This window comes from Sander vitreus, chromosome 11, assembly GCF_031162955.1.
Source record: "Sander vitreus isolate 19-12246 chromosome 11, sanVit1, whole genome shotgun sequence".
Classification (NCBI taxonomy): Eukaryota; Metazoa; Chordata; class Actinopteri; order Perciformes; family Percidae; genus Sander; species Sander vitreus.
In genome coordinates this window covers 21,061,186-21,084,678 of record NC_135865.1, presented here as the reverse complement: position 1 = coordinate 21,084,678, position 23,493 = coordinate 21,061,186, and the positions used below count along the sequence as shown (strand labels likewise).

Sequence of the window (23,493 nt, the reverse complement as noted above, 5' to 3'; positions counted from 1 at the left end):
AAACATAAACATGGTATGGCAGTTTGAGCTCTGATTATCTTTTGTAACACATTGTTTTGTAACAGGTTCACTCCATGGACTTTGATGACACTTGGCACCCTGCTACTCATCCCTCAGGAGCTGTGCTACCTGCCCTGCTGGCCCTCGCAGAGACACTGCCCAGCCAGCCCTCGGGTCTAGACCTGCTGCTGGCCTTCAATGTTGGTATCGAGGTGCAGGGCAGACTCATGAGGTTCTCCAGAGAGGCCTCCAACATCCCTGAGAGGTGAGATATTTAATAACATCAACCAACATCAGACTGTTTGAGTCTGCTGTCCACTGGAAATATTTGACTATCTGAGGTTTTAAACGGTTAATTCACCCAAATCACTAAAAGTACAACACCTACCTCTAGTGGTGTCTAGCCATGCAGATAGTTTTAGGTTTATTTATGGTCTTAGTGATGGAGGTGGTGCATGGATTTTAGTTTGTGGTACTCACAGCATTGAAAAATGATATTCAATAGAGACCTCTCTCTTTTCAGAAACTCTCCCCCACCTTGATAATCCATACACCTCGCTGTCTAAAGTTTTCATGAAGAATATTTCTTCCGTAGAAATTACTTCCAAGAAACAGCTGGTTCTGTAGATTATTCACAAAAAGACAAGTTGCTGTCAAGTTTTTCAAATATTTGTTTTTGAACTGATTATGATGTGAGCACCACAAACAGTACCAGCAGAAATTTCAGCGACAAATGTCTCAAAACCTAGGTTTATTTATTTATTTTTACCAGAAGTATCAGATAGGGCTGTACGGTTATTTCCACTATCAATTACTCTCACAATTATTTGTCAACTAATCGACCAATCGACTATATAATATTTAGCTCTAATCGTCAGCTTTTATCTTAATCAATTCATTATTAAATTCAAATGGATCCTAATGTTCTGGTCACCTTTTCCAACACTCTCAGATTCCACCCTCCCAGTGTTGTCGGGGTGATGGGTAGCGCTGCAGCCTCAGCTAAGCTCCTGGGTCTGTCCCCTGCGCAGTGTGCTAATGCTCTGGCTATCGCAGCCTCCTCTGCTGGGGCTCCTTTGGCCAACGCTGCCACGCAAACCAAACCTCTCCATATTGGAAATGCTGCTCGGAGAGGCCTGGAAGCCGCACAGCTGGCCCAGATGGGACTGGAGGGGAATCCAGCCATCCTGGATATGAACTGTGGGTTTGGGGTTTACTACAAAGACTACAGTCCTTCAGCAATGGCAGTTCCTGCTTCTAGTGACTTTAAATGGATTTTGGAAGATCAGGATGTGGCCTTCAAGCGCATCCCTGCTCACCTGGGGATGCACTGGGTTGTGGATGCAGCCCTGGCAGCCCGCGCAAAGCTTGAAAACACAGTCAGGAACTTTGACCTCAGCCAGATCAGGCACGTCACACTTCGAGTGCCTCCATCTAAGTACGTTGACTGCCCCTTCCCTGCCACAGAGCACCAAGCCAGGCACTCATTTCAGTTCAACGCCTCTTCCGCCCTGCTGGATAACAAAGTGACAGTATCTTCCTTCAGTGAAGCTCAGATTAACCGGCCTGCTCTGAAGGAGCTCTTGTCCAAAGTCGAGGTGGAGACCCCTAAAGATAACCAACCCAGCTTTGACAAGATGTACTGTGAGGTTGAGATGGAGACAGATCAGGGGCAGAGATATGTAGCCAGATGTGATACCTTTTATGGCCACTGGAGGAAGCCACTGAGTCAGAAGGACCTGGTGGAGAAGTTCAGTGTTAATGCTTCTTCAGTGTTGTGCACAGAGGGAGTGGAGGGTGTGATTGATGTGACAGGAAACATTGAGAGAGTGAGAGAATGCTCAATCTTGGGTTCATATCTGAGAATGACAAGTAGTCAACACGAGCAGTTATACAGCACAAGGCGTTTGTGATTATTCAGGTTTTGATAAAGCCAGTGCAGGGAGTGTTATATCAGTGTGAAGTCATTTTAACACAAGAATCATAATAGAGTCAGTCAATATTTTATATTCATCTTTTTCTTCCATGAAGTAAGAAATAAAGTGAACTAAAAAAAGTGAACAGTTTCATTTTATTGCATTTTTTTTGTACAATAGTTGCTGTTGTTTTTCTAAAACGTGATTAGCATTGCCATCATCATATGGATCCACTGCATTAGAATATAATCCAATACGATTTAGTCAAAATAAATCAGACCATGTATTACTTTTACAAACGTATATTTTAAGAGTATCTGGAAGTGCTTTTAAATCAAAGAGTTACTGTAACATTATTCTATCTCAGTTCAGCAGGCTGCAGCAACTATTAAGCTCTCTTAAACAACAGCACCCCATTCTTTCTTCTTCATATCTTCATATCTTTCTACTACACTTCAAGCAAGTTTCAACACATCCTGCACCATCGCTCCGATTCCATCAAAAATCTCGTGGATTGGAGCTTTGCACATGAACGCAGAGGTGGTGACCAGCTTGTTCTTCTCGTCCACGTGGCTCTCGCTGACGCTCTTACTCACGTGCTTGCAGCCCAACTGGTTGATGGCCGCTGCGGTGTCAGTAGTGTCGGGATACCTGAGAAAGATAAAAGAGGCACCACACAATGTTAAGCTGCTTATAAGGATTCATAGGTTCATTTGTCACATACACAAACAATTTGTGTAGTGAAAAGACATGTGGCATGCTTTTGGACTGTATAAGACTAGTGTGAAAATAACTAAGAATAAAACAAAAAAGAAGTGAAGATAAAAATTTCAAGGAAAAAAACTTGCAAGGGTTTTTGTTGCTCTCAATGTATTTACACAGAAATGGAAATACAGCCAATACTGCAATTAAGACTAACTTTGATGTGTCAAATCAGTGGAGTTCCCCTTTACGACATTTGGGGTGCTCAGGTAAGTTGGACTCACTTGTCATCCTTCTCGATACCAACAGTGACCTCACAGCCAGGAAACACCTTGGCAGCCAGGACAGGTGAGATGCAGCAGAGGCCGATGGGTTTACCCTCGCCGTGGAACGCCTGCAGCGTGGCCTTAACCTCGTCATTAACGGAGCAGTCTTTCCCCTGCACGGCCCACGTACAGAGGTTCTTCGCTGCACCAAAACCGCCTGCGAGACGTTGCAAAAATTTGATTACTCAAGTCATTCAAGCACTCGTTGGTAGAGCAAGGTTTAAGGGATATTAATGGTAACAAAATGGACATAATATTTTATCAAACCTAGCGAAGAGTACGGTGGCTGGCAAACGCCCTGCAACAAAGAAAACACACGCAAATAGACAAAACACAAGCAAATTAAAGAGCCCATATTATGCTCATTTTCAGGTTCATAATTGTATTTTAAGGTTGTACCAGAATAGGTTTACATGGCTTAATTTTCAAAAAACACCATATTTTTGTTGTACTGCACAGCTCTCTCTCACTGCTGCAGATCCTCTTTTCACCTGGTCTCTGTTTTAGCTACAGAGTGAGACCTCTTTTCTTCTGTACTATCTTTGATTGCACTCGCACATGTGCAGTAGCTCAGATGTAGATCATGTCAGCTAGCTAGCTCCATAGACAGTAAAAGAAAGACTTCTAAATGAGGGCGCACATGTAAGTAGTTCTTTTGTAGATTATGGAGAACTTGTGTGTGTTGTAGCAGTGCTTTGCTACTGAGAACGAGGTAGCATGCTAGCGTTAGCATGCTAACGCTACGAGCTAACGGTTGCGGTTAGCCAGCTCGTTTCGGCATGCGACGTCACAAGCCGTGCCGATTTTGAACATCTCACCCGGAGACTGAAGGCAGGACACATTCAGAAACCGTATCTCACTCAAAACAGCATGGATGGATTTTTTTCAAAGTTTGTATGCGTGTGGAAGCAACAGAGACACAAAAGAACACCCCAAATCCCAGAAAAAGTGTTTTTTTCATAATATGGGCACTTTAAGAAAACAACTTCATTCATTTGACAACACATGTGCAGCATTCAGCAAACGCGCTGCAAATTCACACAACACAACCAAATACATAAACGTGCTGCAAATACACACAACACAACCAAATACATAAACACGCTGCAAATTCACACAACACAACCAAATACATAAACGTGCTGCAAATACGAAACGATGCAAAAAGAAAAGCACACAAACCCAGAAAACAAATGCAAAAAAAAAACGCAGCATCCAGATTACACAACGGAAGTTCTCCGGACCTCTAGAGGGAGCAGCTAGTGGAACAGCTGGATTTTGGACCCCACGGGGGGAGAGCGCTCTGCCTTTTTATTAGAGTCGGGTATGGCTGCAGCCTGGAGAACACCGTAGACTTCATATTATTATTAATAACATAATATATTAATAATATAAAGTCTATGCTCCCGTCTCATGCCCTCCCGGCTGGTGCCGTCCCCGAACTTCGGCTTTTCAAAATAAAAGCTTGCGGTCTGGTCCGCTATGTGTTTGTACTTTGGTGTGTTGGATGTTTGTGAACTAAACAGTACGGCAATCATGCTAATGATCACAATAACTTTTTCAGCAGATGTCTTACTTACAACACGTTGGAGTTAGCAAAGCAGTTTTGTGTTTATGTGCGAGCGGGATTTATTCAGATTGATAAATCCCACGGTAAATTGGCTGGTTTACTAAACAGGGAGGGACTAGAAATCCTCTCTGTTTTTTGTATTTCAAGAGCGAATTGCTCCACAATATGAATACAGATTGATCACTTATTTTGTTGGTAACCGTTGTTGTATAATCACAATATTACACTTGAGGAGGCCTATACTTCAGTAATGCGCCTTTTGGACCTCAAAATTAAACCCTCTCATGTAATATGGCTTAAACAAACGTCAACGTTAAACGCTGATGCAGTTTTAAATATTTTATTACCACGAGTTTACAGACATCTCTGCTGATTGAGTATCACCTGTGACCTGAGCCGAGACACACCCACCAAACGAGAGAAAACATATCTCAACCATAGACTTAATATTTACAGTCTCTCTCTCTCTCCCCCTCCCTCTCTCCCTCTCTCCCTCCCTCTCTCCCTCCCTCCCCGTGGGGTCGAAAATCCAGCTGTTCCACTAGCTGCTCCCTCTAGAGGTCTGCAGAACTTCCGTTCTGGATGCTGCGTTTTTTTGTTGCATTTGTTTTCTGGGTTTGTGTGCTTTTCTTTTTGCATCGTTTCATATTTGCAGCGCGTTTATGTATTTGGTTGTGTTGTGTGAATTTGCAGCGCGTTTGCTGAATGCTGCGCATGTGTTGTCAAATTAATGAAGTTGTTTTCTTAATTTGCTTGTGTTTTGTCTATTTGCGTGTGTTTTCTTAAGTTTCAGAGCGTTTGCCGCTGTCGGCCACCGTAGAAGAGTGCCTCAAAAACATGTTTCTGTGTATTTGACTGAATCAACAAATCATGTCACAAGAACAAAGGATGGGATCCTCTTTGTAAAACAGCGGGGTATTGTGTTGTGGTGAGCGAACCTGGGAAGATAACAGCATCATGGTCTTTAACACTGAGTTTAGACAGGTCCTGGATGTCTCCACGGGCCAGTCTTGCGCTCTCCACCAACACATTTCTCTTCTCTTCAGACGGTTCGCCTTTCAGGTGATTCACCACGTGCATCTGGTCAATGTTTGGGGCAAACATGTTTACCTGCAGTGGATGAAGCAAAGGTGATGACTAATTAATCACTAATTAATTCTTCAGCCTACAAAATGTGAATAAATATAGGAAAATATCCATCACAAGGTCCTGAACTTTAACATTACGTTAGCCTATTGCTTGTTTTGTCGGACCAACATTTAATTTTCATATACATTTTTTTTTTAAATTTACAATCATATAAAACTGAAAAAGCAGCCAGGCCTCTCATTGGGGAAGCTGTAACTAGAAAATATTTAGCATTTGTGCTATCAAAAGTTATCAAAAAAGTGTTGATCATTATTTGATTTACAATAAACTCTCTCCTGAGGTTTCCTTGCCGAGCTGTGGCAGAAGGATAGTAACACAGAGAGGTATTTCATACTAAAAAGAACACTTAATTTGTCTAGCCTCATTACTTTTTTCATGTGACAAGGACTGTGGATTTGGTCATCCCATCACTGGAATCATGTAGAAGGGTGCTCTTTACAGCCAGAATGGTCAGTTACTAAGGAGAAACACTTAACAGTGACCAATAACTCATATGGGCATGTTAGTATCAAAAAAGTGAACCTATCATGCATGCCTGTCATGCACAATATGTGTAACTTAGTTTACCAGAGTCAGAGTGCATCAAACAATGTGGATGGCAACTTGGTCTATCTGACCAGACCCCAAAGCCTGCAGCAGTGTATTCAACCTTCTATTGTCACACACACACACACAATTAAAACAACAATGTAAGAGCAAATTTAATTCTACCACGTGTTACACTGCATCAGGCCATATTTTAGGCTACTGATACTAAGGTTATGTATGTATGTATGTATGTATGTATGTATGTATGTATGTATGTCATGTATACGTATGTAACTACACAACATACAGCAACACTTGCAGATCAAAGCTGACTTAACAAACTTACACTTGCGCCTCCTCTGCTCAGGTGGACCAAAACAGCGGAGGCCTCGTGGATCTCACTGCCATCATAAACTCCGCAGCCTGCCAACACGACAGCCACGCGCTTACCCATCTGTGTCGTGTAGTAACTTCTATGAACTGTCTGAATTGTGCTGAATGTCAAGAAGTTACGACTACAGTGATGCAGCAGGGTGAGCATGGCGGACTGTCAGCGGAGAGGACGCCCCCTTCTTCTACTTCTTATTATTCTGCACTAACCGGCGGTTTCAGGTGCTTCAGCGCCATCTTGTGTCTAAACCTGAGCACTGCTGCCATGAATACTATGCAGCTGCAGTATTTCATCTTTTTAATTATTTTATGTTTCCTCTGAACTTCAATTGAATTTTTTCCTAGGACATCATTTGTAAAACCAAATAGTGTAAGTGTAGATTCTTATTTTTATTTCCAGTTGCTATAGTTATCGGGCCCCAAAAGTAGCACAGCAATTAAATAAGTAAATACCGGTAAATGAGCATGATAGATTAAGAATAGAAAAATAAATACTAACTTTATAACTCATTATTAATTGTATTTCTTTATATATTTCTTTCTATATTAATTATTGTTTTTTCCTTATTATATATAAATCATATCCACATTTATTAATTTATTCCCACGAATTAATAATTGTATTTATTTAATTTGATTTATTTCCAGATTTTGTACAACGTTACTTTCACTCACGAGAATAACTACTGTCATGTGATTTTGTTTCATCAACAAAACCATGTGACCAGTAATGAGGAAGTTCGTTATAAGGGAAAGGATCCGGAAGGATCATTTCGATCATGGGAACGCTATCATAACTTCTTCATTTTTTGTCTGCTTTTTGCGTGTTTACCATGACTCACACAGAGGCTGTTCTGTGTTTAAACCTGCTCCTGTTTCTTCAAGTTGTTGCTCAGTTCAGGAATAATGGACAGCAGCAGTGGCCCGTTCCATACAGGTATGAAGACAGTAAACCTTCTTCTGCTGGTACTGCTCCGTAGCTGTAAAGTCACGAGACAGCTAGCTAGAAAATAAAGCATCTGTTCAGAGGAAGTTTAAACGGTGAAGTTTATGAGCCAACTTCCGATTGACTAAGTCTTAAAATACGATTGTTTGTTATTCGGTGTCGGATTTTAGCAGATTTGAAGCCAGTTTACCAATTTACATTTGGTGCGTCCACATGACTTTAAAAACGTTGGACTTTGGAGAATCCCCCTCTATGTGCACGTGATAAATCTAATTTAAGGTATGTGAGATACAACAAGGTTTGAATTTGATCAGAGAAAGTGGTAGTAACTAAATTCATTTACTCAAGTACTGTACTTTAGTAAAAAAAATGTGAGGTACTTGTAGTTTACCTGAGTACTTCCATTTTATGCTACTTACTTCTACTCCACTACATCTGATAGGCAGATATTATACTATATCACATTTCTTTGATAACTTAACTTGCTGGTTACTTTCCGGATTAATAATTAAAAATATAATCAACAAATACATGATATTATGATATCAAAAAAAAAATGTTGATCCCCGGGCATAAATAATAAATATATCATGTAATATAAATTAAAATTAGTCCCACCCTTTACCAGTTGCAGTATTAAAGTGATGTACATATTAATGCATCAATAATCGACATCAACAGGCGGTTTGATCGTCGCCCTGATGTGGACTCCTACTGTGAAGCTCTCTACCCGTTCTGTCCCACTGGGGACCGGGATGGAAGGATTCCCTACATGAGAGACAGCGATGTCATCTCAGTTTATCGACTGCAAACACCTGTGTGGGAATTCAAGTATGGAGATTTGCTGGGGAAAATTGTAAGTACATGAATCGTCTTGTTTTCATGTTACTGACATTTCTTCCTACATCACCACATTGAGGTCAGGGTTTGGGTTTCCAGAGTTTGTAGAAATGCATCAAACAACATGGTGATGCTGTTGTAGATGCATAATCTTTCTGTTCTTTTATAGTTTATTTTGGACTCATTGAGAGTTGGACTCTGTACATTTTACTGTCTACTTTGATGAAATGTATTGCTAGTATTAATTGTTTTGTGGTAGTTTTGATTATACTCCAAAAAATCTAAACAATTAAATAAAAAATGTGCCACTGTATGAGGATTTTGTTTTTGTTTTTCATTTGTTTCGATTACATAAAGTAATTCCTCCTGTGTAGTTAGAATAACTGATTAAAATGTTGATAAAAGTTTGTTTTTTGTGTTGTTGATGATTATATTCTCTGAAATTGAGATGAAGCTACTACTGTGGCGCTGTAGATGTTAAAACGGGTTATATCTGACACAGACGGGTAATTAAAGATAGCAGGGCTGTTAAAATGGAAGTGCAACTTGTGATATATTTACAGAAACACAACTTTCCCCATGTCTACCCACAAGTGGAGAGCCAATGTAATGTTTCTGTTTGGTTCACAGCATATCATGCATGATGCCATTGGGTTCAGCAGTTCAGATACGGGGGCAAACTACACCATGGAGTGGTATGAGCTGTTTCAGCTTGGTAACTGCACCTTCCCTCACATCAGGCCCGAGGTGCACGCGCCTTTCTGGTGCAACCAGGGAGCTGCCTGCTTCTTCGAAGGCATCGATGACTTACACTGGTCACAAAACGGCACCTTGGAGAAAATAGGAGAACTCACAGGTAAGACTCCACATAGAAGCCAAAAGAAAAATATGAATACAGTATGAGGGAATTTGTTTAGGAACTTATGCTCAGACATCTAACAACATTAAACTAGAAAATGCATTTCCTTGCTAAAGCTCAATTCGATTGCTGGCATAATTGCGTAAGAAGAAGGTGAAGTAGTGAGAATAGTTGAAATGGTTTTAATTAGTAGGCTTCGAATTTCATTAAAAATGCTGAATAATACCAATAATGTATAAACAGTAGTGGAATATTTTATATTCTCTCTATATATATATATATATATATATATATATAGTTGTTTTTTTTTTTTAAAGAAAAGTCATAGTATAGCATGTTGAAAAGTCAAAGTATAGTATGTCGAAGAAAGTGATAAAACAGTCATAGTATAGCATGTCGGGAAGTTATAGTAGTTAGTATGTCGAAAAGAGCCGTCAAAAAAAAACGTCATAGTTTGGTATGTCTAAAAGAAAAGTCAGTATAGCATGTCGAAAAAAAGTAATAAATTCATTGTATAGTATGTCAAAGAAAGTCTGGAAGAACAAGCAAAATCCACACAAAAAGGCCAAGTCCGGACTGGGACTCAAACCAAGGGTCAGAGTCTGCAATCCCTTATTACTGTTGGAGCAGGGCTAACCACTAAACCACCATGCCACTGAAAAAATAGGTGGAAAACAGTCATGTTATTGTTTGTCGAAAAAAAAAAAGCCATCAAAACCTCATAGTATAATACAGGGGTAATTCTTGAAACACAGCTTTAGGGGTGCCTGGCACCCTATTAATGTAATTTTTTAAATGTTATTCTACTGTGCTAACTGTGCATTTTTACATAATTTGGACCATCATGGTAGGGGAAACACTGAATTATGTAACTAGAAAGACAATTCTGAGAAAACTTGCTTTAATTCTGAGCCACATGGCCATTACGACAAAGGTGAGGTGGTATTACATATAAAATGGTGTTATGCAAATATTGAATAAATGGAAAAATCTAAAAGTCACAGCATCAAATTAAAATATAAGGTATAAACAATACATTAATAATGTATAAAGATAAAGATTTTTTTGGGCTAAATAAAGATTATTTTTACATACATAAAAAAAATGGTTACAGTGCACATGAATGGGCTCTTAGGATCTTTAGTCACATACAATTTCTACAATGCCAAGACTTATAGGTAGGCTACCACAGTAAGCAGAAAAAAGGAAGGGAACATGTGATAATAATATTAACATATTGTCACTATTTCACTTATTAGTTTCTGAACCTAACTTAGCTAGGCTATAGCTAGCTGAGATGTGTCAGACAAGGCTGTAAATGACTCTCACCCAAGCCGAATACAGCTCATTCAGATATCTTGATGTGAGAGTTAAATGGACTTGTTAATAATCAGTTATAATCAGTATAGTATGTCGAAAAAAAAGTCATAGGATAGTATGTCGAAAAAAGTCATAAAAAATTAATTTAAAAAAGTTTTTAAAAAGTAATAATATAGTATGTCGTAAAAAAGTCATAGTATAGTATGTCGTAAAAAAGTCATAGGATAGTATGTTGAAAAAAGTCAAAAGTCATAGTATAGTATGTTGTAAAAAAAAGTCATAGGATAGTATGTCGAAAAAAAGTCATAAAAAATTAATTTAAAAAAGTTTTTAAAAAGTAATAATATAGTATGTCGTAAAAAAGTCATAGGATAGTATGTTGAAAAAAGTCAAGTCATAGTATAGTATGTCGTAAAAAAGTAATAGTATAGTATGTTGAGAAAAGTAATAAAAAGTCAAAGTATAGTATGTCGGAAAAAAAGTCATAGGATAGTATGTTGAAAAAAGTCATAAAGTAATATTATAGTATGTCGGAAAAAAGTCATAGTATAGTATGTCCTAGAAAAGTAATAAAAAGTCATACTATAGTATGTCATAAAAAGTCAGTATAGTATGTCCTAAAAAAGTAATAGTATAGTATGTCGAAAAAAGTTATCAAAAGTAATAGTATAGTATGTCGTAAAAGTCATACTATAGTATGTCATAAAAAGTCGTAGTATAGTATGTCGTAAAAGTCATACTATAGTATGTCATAAAAAGTCGTAGTATAGTATGTCGGAAAAAAGTCATAGAATAGTATGTCGAAAAAAGTGTCGAAAAAAGTCATAATGTAGTGTATAGTGTAGCTTTCTGTGAATGACTACAACACCTCTCTTGAGCCAGAAATAAACTGCATAGATGTAGAAAACTACTGTATGAAATATCAACATGATTAAAACCGTTTTGTTAAACTATTCAAGCCCCTTTGGTAAAATTATTTTACACCCTCCCTTTGTTGGACTTCCTGCTTCCTGACACTTCTGGTATTAAAACAGTTTCTTTTTCTTTGTCCAGGGAGCCAGTTCAATGACATGGCTCAGTGGGTCCAGGACGACAATGAGACTGGGATCTACTATGAGACGTGGACAGTTCGCTCAGACCCCAGCCCCAATGCCACAGTGTGGTTCGAGTCTTACGACTGCTCCCAGTTTGTCCACCGCACGTACAGGAAACTGACAGAGCTCGGAGCCAAACTATCCAGCAGATCACAAACCAACTACACCAAGATCTACCTGTACAGTGGAGAGCCAATCTATCTTGGCAACGACAGCACTATATTCGGACAGCCTGCTCTGAAGAATCTGGCAGTGGACATCCGTAAATTTTACCACACATTTAGACCACACCAGTCATTTATAGACTTTGCCATAAGTCTGTTGGAGGCTTATAAAAAGGTTGTGTTGGACAAGAGCTTCTACCTCTACTACAACTTTGAGTACTGGCATCTGCCAATGAAGCCTCCTTATGTACAGATTACATATGAAGAGGTGCCTTTGCCTTAACATAAAACGTTTACTAGTGTTTTCATTAAGGGCTGCAAATCATTTTTCATTAATGGTTAATCTGTTAAGATTAAGATTTTCATTGCCAACAATCACTACTGTTATTGCACATGACAAATAAAGAGCCTTGAACCTTAAGAAGAAACAAGCAGCATATTTTCACGTTTGAGAATTTGAAACCAGCTAATGTTTGCCATTTAGGATTGTTTAATGACTTAAAGGTCCAATGTGGAGGAATTTCTCCCATCTAGCGTTTAGATCATATATCACAATTAACTCTCTCGCACCACACAGTTCAAAGTATGTATTACAGCTACGGTAGCCTTCACGCTTTTTTCTGATGAACGCCGGTCTCTTGCTCTTTTCAATATCCTTTTTTTCTTTTTCTGGGCGAAGAAGAAGACTCCTGTTCCTGAAATTTGGATTTTGAATACGTGTAGTCCTCCACGTTTCCTTCTTCAAACTTGCCGGGGCCGGAAAGCTACGATACCCATTAGCAGCATTAGCAGCACCTGTGAGTTTATCATGTGACAGGGAAAACGCGATAGCGGAGCAGTATGTCCTGTATGTCCCTTACCGGCTAACATATTTCAAGATGGCGCATCAATATGGAGCGTCTACCCCAGTTCATGAAAATGCAAATGTAAAATTTCAAGCCAAAAGGAATACTTGGAATTGATGGTGGTGGTAAAATATTCATGAAAAATGACAAGTTTGTGAACTGGCAACACAAATTTTGAGAATGAACAACTAAAAACGTTACACACTGGACCTTTAAACAATTAATTGATTATCAAGAATTAATATGAGGCAAAACATTTGCAAAACTACCTTTTTATATATATATATTTAAATTATGTATTGTTTATATCCATTTGTTAGCTTGCATTATTCTTCTCCCCTGCCTTTGTTGGTGCATTGATGCATTTGAATCTCAAAGTTTGAGCCAACGTGAATGAGAACTCGTTTGGAGTGCTCAGAAAAACATGACAACTGAGCAAACTCTCTACTGATGAAGATCATGCTATATGATGAAAAGCTCCAAAACGGCCACTTAATGGACCTTGTGGTGAGATTATTTGTCTGTTTTGAACAAAATAGTGCTTGATACATTTTCTGTCAATCATATAATTAATTGATTACTCTTGTCTGTATTGTTTATCAAGGATGTGATCAGGTTCTATACAGATGCCAGATGTCTCAGAATAGAACATCTGTACAAAGTTATTCTTTATATGTATGAGATGGAATGAGAGGCACTTTATCATCTGTGTTATAAGTATTTTTTTCTCAAATACCTCCTAACCCCTTGCAGATGCTTATATACTACACAGTAAATATACTACACAGGTTAGCCTAGACACAATAGAGCTTTTAAAAAAAATGATTCTGTGAATTGTTCCATACAGTATACTAAAAAAGTATCTTCAACTAAAGGAAAGAAAACTATATCTGTAGTTTCTCTAGATTTTTCACAAGTGCCATAAATACCATAATTATCCCATATCATACACTGAGACCATTTCAAGTTGAACTTTGAGCAGATTTCTTAGCAGACTCTGAGATGTTTGAGCAATACAAAGTATTGCAAAGCACGGGAAGTGATTAGAACCAACATGACAAAGACTGTATTACATCCATTTTAATACTAGCTTTAACAGATTGTTGCTGTTTTTACACTTTCATTTCAAATGTAAGAGCTTATTTGTAAATCTACATTGATGTGCCACATTAATATATATATACTTATATATATATATAAAAAATTCAGGTCACTTATACATTTCCATTACAGACAGAATACCAGCTGAGATCAGTTGCATTGTTTTTTTAATCAGGGCAGCAGTTTTCATTACGTACTTACATAATTGCAAAAGGGTTCTCGACTGTTGTAGACAGAAGTGGCTGAAGAAACGCTTGAAATCCATGCTTTCCAAGCCAAAAAAACTACAAAATACAACACTTCTCAAATACACAAACACACCCACATCAATCACCTTTCCAATGATATCAGGCACACCCCAGAGTGTCAAAGTATATGGGAGCTGTACCACTTTTATTTTGGGTATGATGTTTAGACCAAAAAGCATGGAATTTCAAGCGTTTCTTCAGCCACTTCTGTCTACAACAGTCGAGAACCCTTTTGCAATTATGTAAGCACATAATGTCATCTGAAAACTGCTGCCCTGATTAAAAAAAACAATGCAACTGATCTCAGCTGGTATTCTGTCTGTAATGGACATTTATAAGTGACCCCAAACTTTTGACCGTGTGTGTGTGTGTGTGTATATTTTGATTTCCTTCTTTTTATTGTTTAATATCTTCTTGTTTACCAATATTTTTTATCTATTTTTTTTAATAATTGCTCTATTTCATGAAGCCTACTTGTGCATTTTATTTAACTGATTGCCATGACTACAGTGTTTAAAAAATAAAATGACAGATGCAAATAATACATTCATAAATCTTTATTACTGGTATAAGATAACGTCCAAAACAATTTTAATTTCAAGACAGGTGACCAGTTAAGCAAAGTAGACAAAGCACTTGCCATACAGAAGCAAAACTAAAAAGACAGCATTGTCAACACCAGTATACTCCTAATAAAACTTACTGGAGGACTCTAACAAATGAGGTTAAAACAATTACTGACATCTTAATGATGTATTGTATCTGTATTTAAAATGAAACATGTTTTACTCTACTGAAATTCCCAATGAAAGCCAATAAAAACAACAGGAAAATGGTTACGAGACACAGCCGTCACTTTAAAGCTGCTGACACGGCAACCCTTTAATGTACAGCACAAATCATTACAAATAAAAAAGAAATCGGGATATGTTACTGTACCATGGAGATGCTAATGCACAAGAGCACAGACAATCAGCACAGGTATCTAACGTCAGTGATAAGAGAGACCAATACTAATTAATAGACTTAGTTCAATCCAAATGTTTGCACTTACTGCAACGTGTCTCAGTTTTAGTCTACAGAACTGCTTGGTTACATGAAATGTCTAATAGGGCATGAAAAAAAGGAATGAAGTCTGGCAGAAAAAAAAAATATATATATATATATATCTGGGTTATCTACAGATCCTATTATCATGCAGTGTTGTCCAAACGTTTGTCCACTACTGATAACTTTTTTTGAAAACATCTTTTGTCAAATTATATCTCTTCTAATGTCCTATTGTAATAGCACTTTTAATGGTTTGATTGTGACTTTGCTAGCAATATCTTATTTGAGTGACCTCCCCATTTCTGCAGATTTTTTATAATCTAAAGTAAAAGTAAGTGTATTCTGATGATAAACTAACTTTCACATTTTCCTTTTTTTTTTCCATCATGAAGACGGGTGACTGTGGCGAGAAAGTAAAGCAAAGCAAAGCAAGTACTTTCTTTTCCTGAAATTCAAGCAGGCGTAGAGCAACTGTTTTCATCAGGGGTTGATTTACTAACTGAAGTGTAACTTTCAGTTTTGCTGGTTTTGTTTTGGAATAAATTACTTGTTACAATCTCTCCTCTGTGTTCATGAATAATTAAAAGCTTGTGGCAGTGGACAAACAAAATCATAGTGACAGAGGTGGAAGTGTCAAAAGCCCAAAAAAAGAACTAATCTTCTTTTGTATGAATGAAATACACAAATTAATTACAAAAGCAGTATCCATATCAATAGATTACACAGCTCATCTTCTCTAGTGTATGTTCTACAGTATGAAAAAGATCCATCTAGTAAGGGATAACTCGCACTCTGATTTTATAAAAGACACGAGCCGTTGGTTAAGAAAACTCCAAACCCCGACAGAGGGCGAAATAAAGAAATGGGTACATTTCTATTCATAATAAAAAACACACAGCGTTTTATATACAGATGCATTCGACTTCCTTCTTAAAGGAAAAAAAATAATTGTTTCACTCATCTGACTTGCCAAATCTCTTTTGACTGAAATGAATGGATGGATGGATGTTTTGGACAGGAGCACTAGCGATATCTGCAGAGACGGTGTTTGTAATGACAAGATGAATACTGCTTCCTCTCCTGTATGTATGATGTGGTAACACGATACAGAGCAAACGTGGGCTAATAGAGGGGCAGATATTCACAACATGTTAAAGTTTAGAGCTTGAACAGGCTAATAGCAGAAGATACAAATGAAACCTATTAATAGAAATATATTCATTAAATGCACCTGAGACACACAATCTGTATTTACATAGAACTATTTCGCATTTTCTTTTATTAGTAATGATAGCTTTATTACTTTATATACTGTCCTCGGTATCTGATTCAACAGAACCCCAGTACAGTGTTAATAAGCATTAGAATCTGGGTCCAACCAATAATAAATTAACTAAAATTGGAACATTATAAAGATTGTTTCCTTGCATTCATCAGGGCAAAATGACTTGTTTTGTCCTAGCTATCATTTGGTAGGTGCTTAGGAAATCTATGACTGTACAGAAACATTCTTTATAACAAAACGGAGAAATCAATTTGTCAAGCCAATTGATACAGGATGCAGAAAAGAAAGAGAATCTGCATAACCTGGAGAAAATAAAATGACAAGTATCAATAGACACTGCACACCTTCACGTCACAAAGACAGACGCTCTCCCTCACAGCTGTTGCCTGGCTCTGACTCATGAAAAAAACATGAGTAAAATAAAACACTGCATAAACTCTGCTACTGTGCGTTTATTTAAATATATACGTAAACCATGTAGGCCTAAGAGATTGCAATATAAGCCTGTATATTACTATGAGGACTATAGTATACATGTGTCAAGGATGTATAAATTAAATAAACTTCAGCTGGAGTCCGATTTACTACGGCAACACTGTTGACTGCATCAGTGATCTCTTTCCATTCCCCATTCATTCTACAGTCTTTAATAACAGTTTTCAGGCTGCCAAATCTACACACGTAAGTGCAAGTGAACCTGAGATATCAGGGTTTCAATCTCCACCTCTGGAAAGTGCCGCTTCTTAGCTGGATTACGTATCTCCATTTCAGTAAATTGTAGGGCGAGGCCTCAAAACCCAGAATATATTGGGGCATGATATTTAAATTACGATCGTCTCCAGCCGCTGCATTGATCAATGTACGACCGTTCTTACGCTCTGACTGGTGTGATACAAACGTTTAATGAATCACACGTGAAGCCTGTCGTAAGATGATTTCTGCGCTCATATCTGCGCTGGTTTCTACGTTGGGTTGATAAATGAGGGCCAATGACTCTTCTGCAAAATTAAGTGAGTCCTCCACCTCGACTACCCCTTACACCAGTGGTTCCCAACCTGGGGTGGGGGACGGCAAAGATCACAGGGGGTGCGCAAGTCTTTATCTGGTCTGATGTTGAGGTAAAAAAAAATATATATTTGCACATGTTAAACAAATTATGATAATACACTAGAATATATAATGTATACAAAAGTCTGTATAAAAACTCAATATTTTTGTTCTCGCTTAAAATTGTAGGCAGGCTACTTAGTAGGCCAAACGTCCGGGACCTCTTAACCTGTCAGGTCAGCTGCTAGCTGCTATCATTCTCGTTTTTCCTGCCGCCACGGCATCACTATTTTATGAATGAAACATGGAGGAGAAACGTAAAAGTGCTGATAACTCCTCTGTATCAAAAAAGAAAGTAAGGCTCTATCTCGAGAGTTACCTCAACTTCGGTTTCGGAGGGGGGGGCTCAGCTTTTCTTAGACATAAGTAGGGGGGGCGCCAAGGAAAAAAGGTTGGGAACCACTGCCTTACACAACACCTTCTGTCACATACTATGTACAAATAACATCGCAGCCATTTGGAAACCTCCGATGCCATATTCTTTTAGAGTGCAGAGCTGCTATCGCAGGCTGGATTTAAGTAGGCCAAGTAATAGTGTTACAACATGCAATTGTGCACCTAATTGTCCCAAATTACTCCATGTTAAAAAAACATTAAAAACACACACACACACTCAAATATGCACACATGGGGCGGCTGTGGCTCAGGTGGTAGAGCGGTTGCCTGCCAATCGGAAAGTTGGTGGTTCGATCCCTTGCCCTGCAGTCCCATGTCGAAGTGTCCTTGGGCAAGACACTGAACCCGGAATTGGATGCTGCGCCATCGGAGTGTAAATGTGTGTGAATGTTAATCTGATGAGCAGGTGGCACCTTGTATGGCAGCCACAGTGTATGAATGTGTGTGAATGGTTCCTGTACTATGTAAAAGCGCTTTGAGTAGTCGTTAAGACTAGAAAAGTCCATTTACATACACACACACCTCATAATATATAGATTATCATACCAGGCTACAATGTCCGTATAACTCAATTTGCAGTTTCAAAAACATTGTTTTTTTAGTAAAATATTTCCACCTGTGCCGAGTGTTTAATATGTGAAGAAGCATGCTTAGCATGATCTGTCTCCAGACTAGGCAAAGCAGGATTCTACAGTCTACTTTGAAGCTATCAGGCAGAGATTTCTGTGGTGTTTGCATGACCTGGTAACTTTGTGTAGCAGTCAGGCGCCACATTACATCCCTGTCCTGGACGCCACACAGGAGTTAAGCAGGTTCATGCTCTCCATGTGAGCAGCAAACATTTCACTACAATTGAGCATTTAAAAAAGGCTTTTCTATGCAAACATGGAGGCCATGAATATTCCACACCACAAACTAGACGTACTTAAATTATGTGTGCCTCTTTGGCTTCACTTTACCAGGTCGGCATCATGTCTGGGAACCAGACCCGGCCCAGGTGCTTAGAAACCTCCCAGTGGATCTCATCCAGGGAGTATTTGTGATCTGGAATCAGCACCTCCTCCATGATGGACAGCTGGGAAAGCCTCCGGCCACACATCTTGACAAACTCCACAAATGCGCTGCAGGAAACCTCGCACTCGCCCAGGCCGATGGCCGACAGCTGGGTGCAGTGCTTGGCGATGCGGATCAGCTCCTCATCCAGAGGACGCAGGCCGTTGGCGCACACCACCAGCTCCACCAGACGAGGGCAGTGGAGGCCAACGCGGCCCAAGACCTCCTTACTGACTGAGCGACCAAAGTAGAGGTGCGTGACCGGGACCTCCTCATTAAAGAAAGGGCCAAACTCGTCCTCATAAAGGAAGAAGTACATGACCAGGTTGAATTTGGGCGAGTGTCGCACCATGGCGTCCCAGCTGCTCTTCTTGATGGTGTGGAACTGCTGGCCAGGGTTCTCACTCACCACGTCGATCCGTAAGTGTTCCAGGTGGACGTGTTTCTCAGAGGAGAGGGCCAGCAGGAGTTCATCACTCAATAGATGGTAGTTTAGTGCTAGCTCTCTCAGGCCGTGACACTGGTCTGCCACACACAGGATCCCTGCAAACAGAAAATATAAATATATCTTTTTAAATCAACTCATTAGTTATTAGGGCTGGGTACCGAATTCAATACTTTTTAGGCATTGACCGAATTGCCTTTAAAGAATTGAGTATCGAAAAATGCCTTGTCATTCAATAACCAATTTCAATACCTTAGGAGTACATTTCATCAGAGTCAGTGAGCCAATAAGCATGCAGCATGCTTCTACCAAGATTAGACAGTACTAGGAGCTGAAAAATAAAAAGATTTGTGCCGTAATGTGTAATGTTGTAATTTCTTTTTGTTTTATAAAATTGGTATCAAAAAAAGTATCGCTTAGGAACTGGTATCAAAGTCACAATATTGGTATCGGTCCCGGTATCAAATCTTTTTTGAATGATACCCAGCCCTATTAGTTGTTCATTTTCTAAAAAGGATAAAGAATTCCTGAAAACATAGGAATTAACAGGGGTTAAGAATATTGCTACAAAGCAATACAAAGGACTAGCACATTTGCCAGACAAGTCATTATCATAGCTGACAATTAAAAACAGTTTCAGGAAAGTGTATGCAACAGGGAGAAACAGAATACAGATCATTAATGATTTATCATGCAAAGTCTGCTAGTCTACCAAAAAAAAAAAAATGATACTGTGTAAGGGCTGACAAGAAAATCTTCTTTCTTTCTTTCTTTCTTTCTTTCTTTCTTTCTTTCTTTCAATAAGCCACTGGATTGGAAACAACAGTCTCCTGACACCAAAAATGAAATCAAAAACATATGACTAAAAGTGCAACATAGACATGGCTAGAAAATATTTTGCTTTTTATATATATATATATATATATATATATATATATATATATATATATATATATATATATATATATATAATCCAACAACCACAATACAAAACAAGCTGACAAAAACATGCTTTCTCTCAGCTTATGCACTGAAACAACGACTGGAGTATTTGCGCTCACTATACCTGCTGGGGAGACGTGAGGGCAGCTGCTCATCTTCAGCAGTTTGAGGGTGTCGCTGTTGTTGGCCACCAGCACCTTCAGAGACGGATCGTCCACCGGCGTGTCGTCAATCTTCAGCGAAGACAACGATTTGGAGTTGACAAACACCACAGTCAGAGCTGAGATGAAATGAGACTGTGGAGGGACAAATAATTATAATTAATTATATGTTCAGAGCCTGACAGCTCCTTTTATAAAATAGCAACCAAGGTGGCAGGTCTCAGCTCTTGATGGGCATATCTGAATCAATTATATATTTGGATTGACGGTGGCCCATATGTACTGTGCATATTAAATTTAATTTGTGGTCAGTCACACAGAAACATGCACAGTTTAGTAACATGGATTTTAAAACCAAGTGGCTCAGATTCACTAATAATACAAAGTATAGTTAATAATATACTAACATTAAGTAATTTAGAACATTTCCAAGTTAATATTTAGAGGTTTAGGACACAAAAGGCAAACAATTTTTTTGCTAAAAGGTTTTGTGTCCATTGTGTGAGTGGACCTGCTGTAGCACTCTCTGCCTCCTCAGGCTTGGGGCAACAACTACTAACAGGACAAACATTACAACGTGATACTGTGTCCTAAGGCCTTGAAAGTAATTATGTCCTTGGCCATGCATGAGAACAGAGACTGCTTTTCAGCCCCATCCGCAGATGAGAAGAAAAACAAATGCAAAAACTATCCTGTTAACCGACTACTAACACGATCAGCCACAGCTTTAAAGATACCACCATGTAAAGGCATTATCAACGTAGCCTATAATGAAAAGAAATGGTAAACTATAATGACAATAGTTCATTTGATTTTCCTTGTAAATCTGACCCTGACCCCTTGTGTTTATGATGATATATACCTTGGGAACCTCCATGAAACTGGGCCTGGCTGTAGAGATGAGCCCCAAGGTCTTCAGTGAGCAATTCACCAACTGTGAAAGGATGTCACATGCTGCTTCTGCAGATTCTGTACTACTGTCAACCTGGCAAGTACAAACCAAGAGTGAATGTCACTTCAGGAACATAAAAACATATATATTTTAAATCAGACGGTGCTAGCAAATTGTATTGTAAACACTTAAGCGCTGAATCAGGGGGACATCTATTTCGACACAGACACAACAGCTTTTCACCCTTACCTTGAAGCTGACATACTGCAGGTGGTTGGAGTGCCTCTTTATGATCTGCTTGATGAGGTCTGGATGTGTGGCTTTTAGGTAAGAGCTTGCTGGCTGGTTAAGCTCAAACTCAAAGCATCTCCACAGCTCAGGCATGTGGAAGGCCTGGTTCCACGTGCGACACACCTGAGAGGCATAAGCCCGATCCAGCAGTGGAAGGTACTGAAAGATGTGTAGCAGGAGCTCCTGAGGCAGTCGTGCCCAGTCACTCTCTGTTGACTCACTGGCCACCACTGCCACTGACTCATCACTCGTCTGCTTCCGAACCTTCTTGCAAGCCTCTGGTGGGCTCTTACTGGAGGAGCTGTTGCTGTCCTCCTCTACTCCTTTGATCCGCTTCATCCTGAAAAATGGAAGTAACAAGCTTGTTATAGTCCAGCATTGAAAAACAAAGACATGTTTAGCTACACAGTAAAAATATACAGATTAATAACTAATAAGTCTATTCAGTTAACCCCCCCAACTGATGTGAAAGCAGACCCAAACAGTCACTTTGTTTTGGGTTGCCTGTTCCAATCACCAATCCTCTGTACACTTCATTTATACAATCAATGTGGATATTGCTGAATTTGCAAATGATCTATTCCCACTTTCCACAATGGACACACAAACTCTTATGGCGTGGATTTTAATTGCTTGATTTATCCCAACCTTGATAGATCTAGCACTACACCAGATCTAGCACTACACCAGTTAAAACGTCTTGTTTACAATGGGTTTCACATACTTCATGTCGTAAAATGACTATATACGGTCGACCACTTCAGATCAAATAATTATATCCAGCTAAACAATAATCTCACTGGTGCACCACTCTTTGGTGGACTACGGTACTTCGTCGTTAACAATTGTTTTTATAAATCCCGGAAGGCCTTAATCGGGGCATTTAAAAACATCAAGGTCACCCTTGTAAAAAGAAATTATTGATCTCAAAGGCTCTTACCTGGTTAAATAAAATATTTATAAAAGGTTAAATCACTACATTGGATTTTATTATATAGCCTAATAATCTAGATGTGTGCTTCCACTTGTAAATTTGAATGCATGAGGATGAATGCTCACTTTCTTAATTATATTATACTACTGTATCAAGTGTATGACAATGCACTAATATGTACAGAGACACAGAAGTGTCTGTATATGTTGAGCCATATTAGCCGGAGGCCATGCTTAAGCAAGTAACGTTAGCCGTCAATATGTTGATATTATACGCAAGGCAAAACACTTAACTAAGTATCAAATAGCTGATTGTGCAACTTGCCTAAATGCATCAATGCACTGGTTAAATGTTATACTTTATACTTATACGTTTTAACAGAATGACGTACAGCTCATTTCATAGTGAGTTATTTAACTACAACACAGCTAGCATGCTTCGCCACCCATCATAACGTTACCTTTTTGTTTACACCCAGCTAGCTTACTAGCTAGCTAGCTGTTAGCAGGAAAATCCGACAACAGACACTTGACACTTCAGCCCGGGCCCACGCTGGAAAAGCTCATTCGCACCAACCAAATAACATGCATCGGACCACAATAACCAAGCCGTCTGACGATAGAGAGGAGGTAAGATACGTTGTCAATGAAGGAACGGACACCGTGGCACCTAAGCTCGTTTTACCTAAATCCTTCGCGGGAGTTTAGGCCCCCCTGAACCTGAAATGGCGAAATGTTGTTGTTGTGACAGCAGCGGTGCACCATGGGAAATGCAATGCGAAATGGCTGTTGGTGAAGATCGTCTTTGTTCGCGCGATGACTCACCCGATAGTCAAAAAAAATATACACACATATCTTGTCTTGTTTTTCCTAAAATGAAAGAGACTCACTTTTTCACAGATACACAACCAGCTGCTGATTTTTCTGATCAAAACATTTA

General features: G+C 38.9%; 4 protein-coding genes across 6 annotated transcripts in view; 2 read left to right on the top strand and 2 right to left on the bottom strand.

The window, feature by feature from the left end:
* acod1 (aconitate decarboxylase 1) overlaps nucleotides 1–2,405 on the top strand; it is a 42,116-nt gene extending 39,711 nt beyond the window's left edge. For both annotated transcript variants that reach the window (XM_078262293.1, XM_078262292.1), the window contains exons 4-5: nucleotides 66–265; nucleotides 953–2,405. In XM_078262293.1, the coding sequence (XP_078118419.1) occupies nucleotides 66–265; nucleotides 953–1,913 (1,161 nt within the window). In that variant the 3' untranslated portion in view covers nucleotides 1,914–2,405. The remainder of the gene's footprint in view (nucleotides 1–65; nucleotides 266–952) is intronic.
* Nucleotides 2,053–6,777, bottom strand: LOC144525454 (glutamine amidotransferase-like class 1 domain-containing protein 3, mitochondrial). Its single transcript, XM_078262294.1, has 4 exons — nucleotides 6,538–6,777; nucleotides 5,453–5,624; nucleotides 2,903–3,101; nucleotides 2,053–2,567 (listed from the first exon to the last, which is right to left on the bottom strand). The coding sequence occupies exons 1-4, from the start codon at nucleotides 6,730–6,732 to the stop codon at nucleotides 2,372–2,374; spliced, it is 762 nt and encodes a 253-aa protein (XP_078118420.1). The 5' UTR covers nucleotides 6,733–6,777; the 3' UTR covers nucleotides 2,053–2,371.
* A 535-nt stretch (nucleotides 6,778–7,312) lies between these two features.
* cln5 (CLN5 lysosomal BMP synthase) lies at nucleotides 7,313–15,608 on the top strand. The gene is made up of 4 exons (XM_078262291.1): nucleotides 7,313–7,518; nucleotides 8,209–8,383; nucleotides 8,998–9,223; nucleotides 11,600–15,608. Exons 1-4 carry the CDS (start codon nucleotides 7,415–7,417, stop codon nucleotides 12,085–12,087), a joined length of 993 nt encoding a protein of 330 aa, XP_078118417.1. The 5' UTR covers nucleotides 7,313–7,414; the 3' UTR covers nucleotides 12,088–15,608.
* fbxl3a (F-box and leucine-rich repeat protein 3a) lies at nucleotides 14,541–23,319 on the bottom strand. Of its 2 annotated transcripts, none has more exons than XM_078262288.1 (5): nucleotides 23,239–23,319; nucleotides 21,579–21,960; nucleotides 21,300–21,422; nucleotides 20,401–20,572; nucleotides 14,541–19,432 (listed from the first exon to the last, which is right to left on the bottom strand). In XM_078262288.1, the coding sequence occupies exons 1-5, from the start codon at nucleotides 23,316–23,318 to the stop codon at nucleotides 18,792–18,794; spliced, it is 1,398 nt and encodes a 465-aa protein (XP_078118414.1). In that variant the 5' UTR covers nucleotide 23,319; the 3' UTR covers nucleotides 14,541–18,791. The 2 variants fall into 2 exon arrangements, with proteins under 2 accessions (XP_078118414.1, XP_078118415.1); XM_078262289.1 differs by having other exon boundaries at nucleotides 23,015–23,306.
* Between the last annotated feature and the right edge of the window lie 174 nt (nucleotides 23,320–23,493).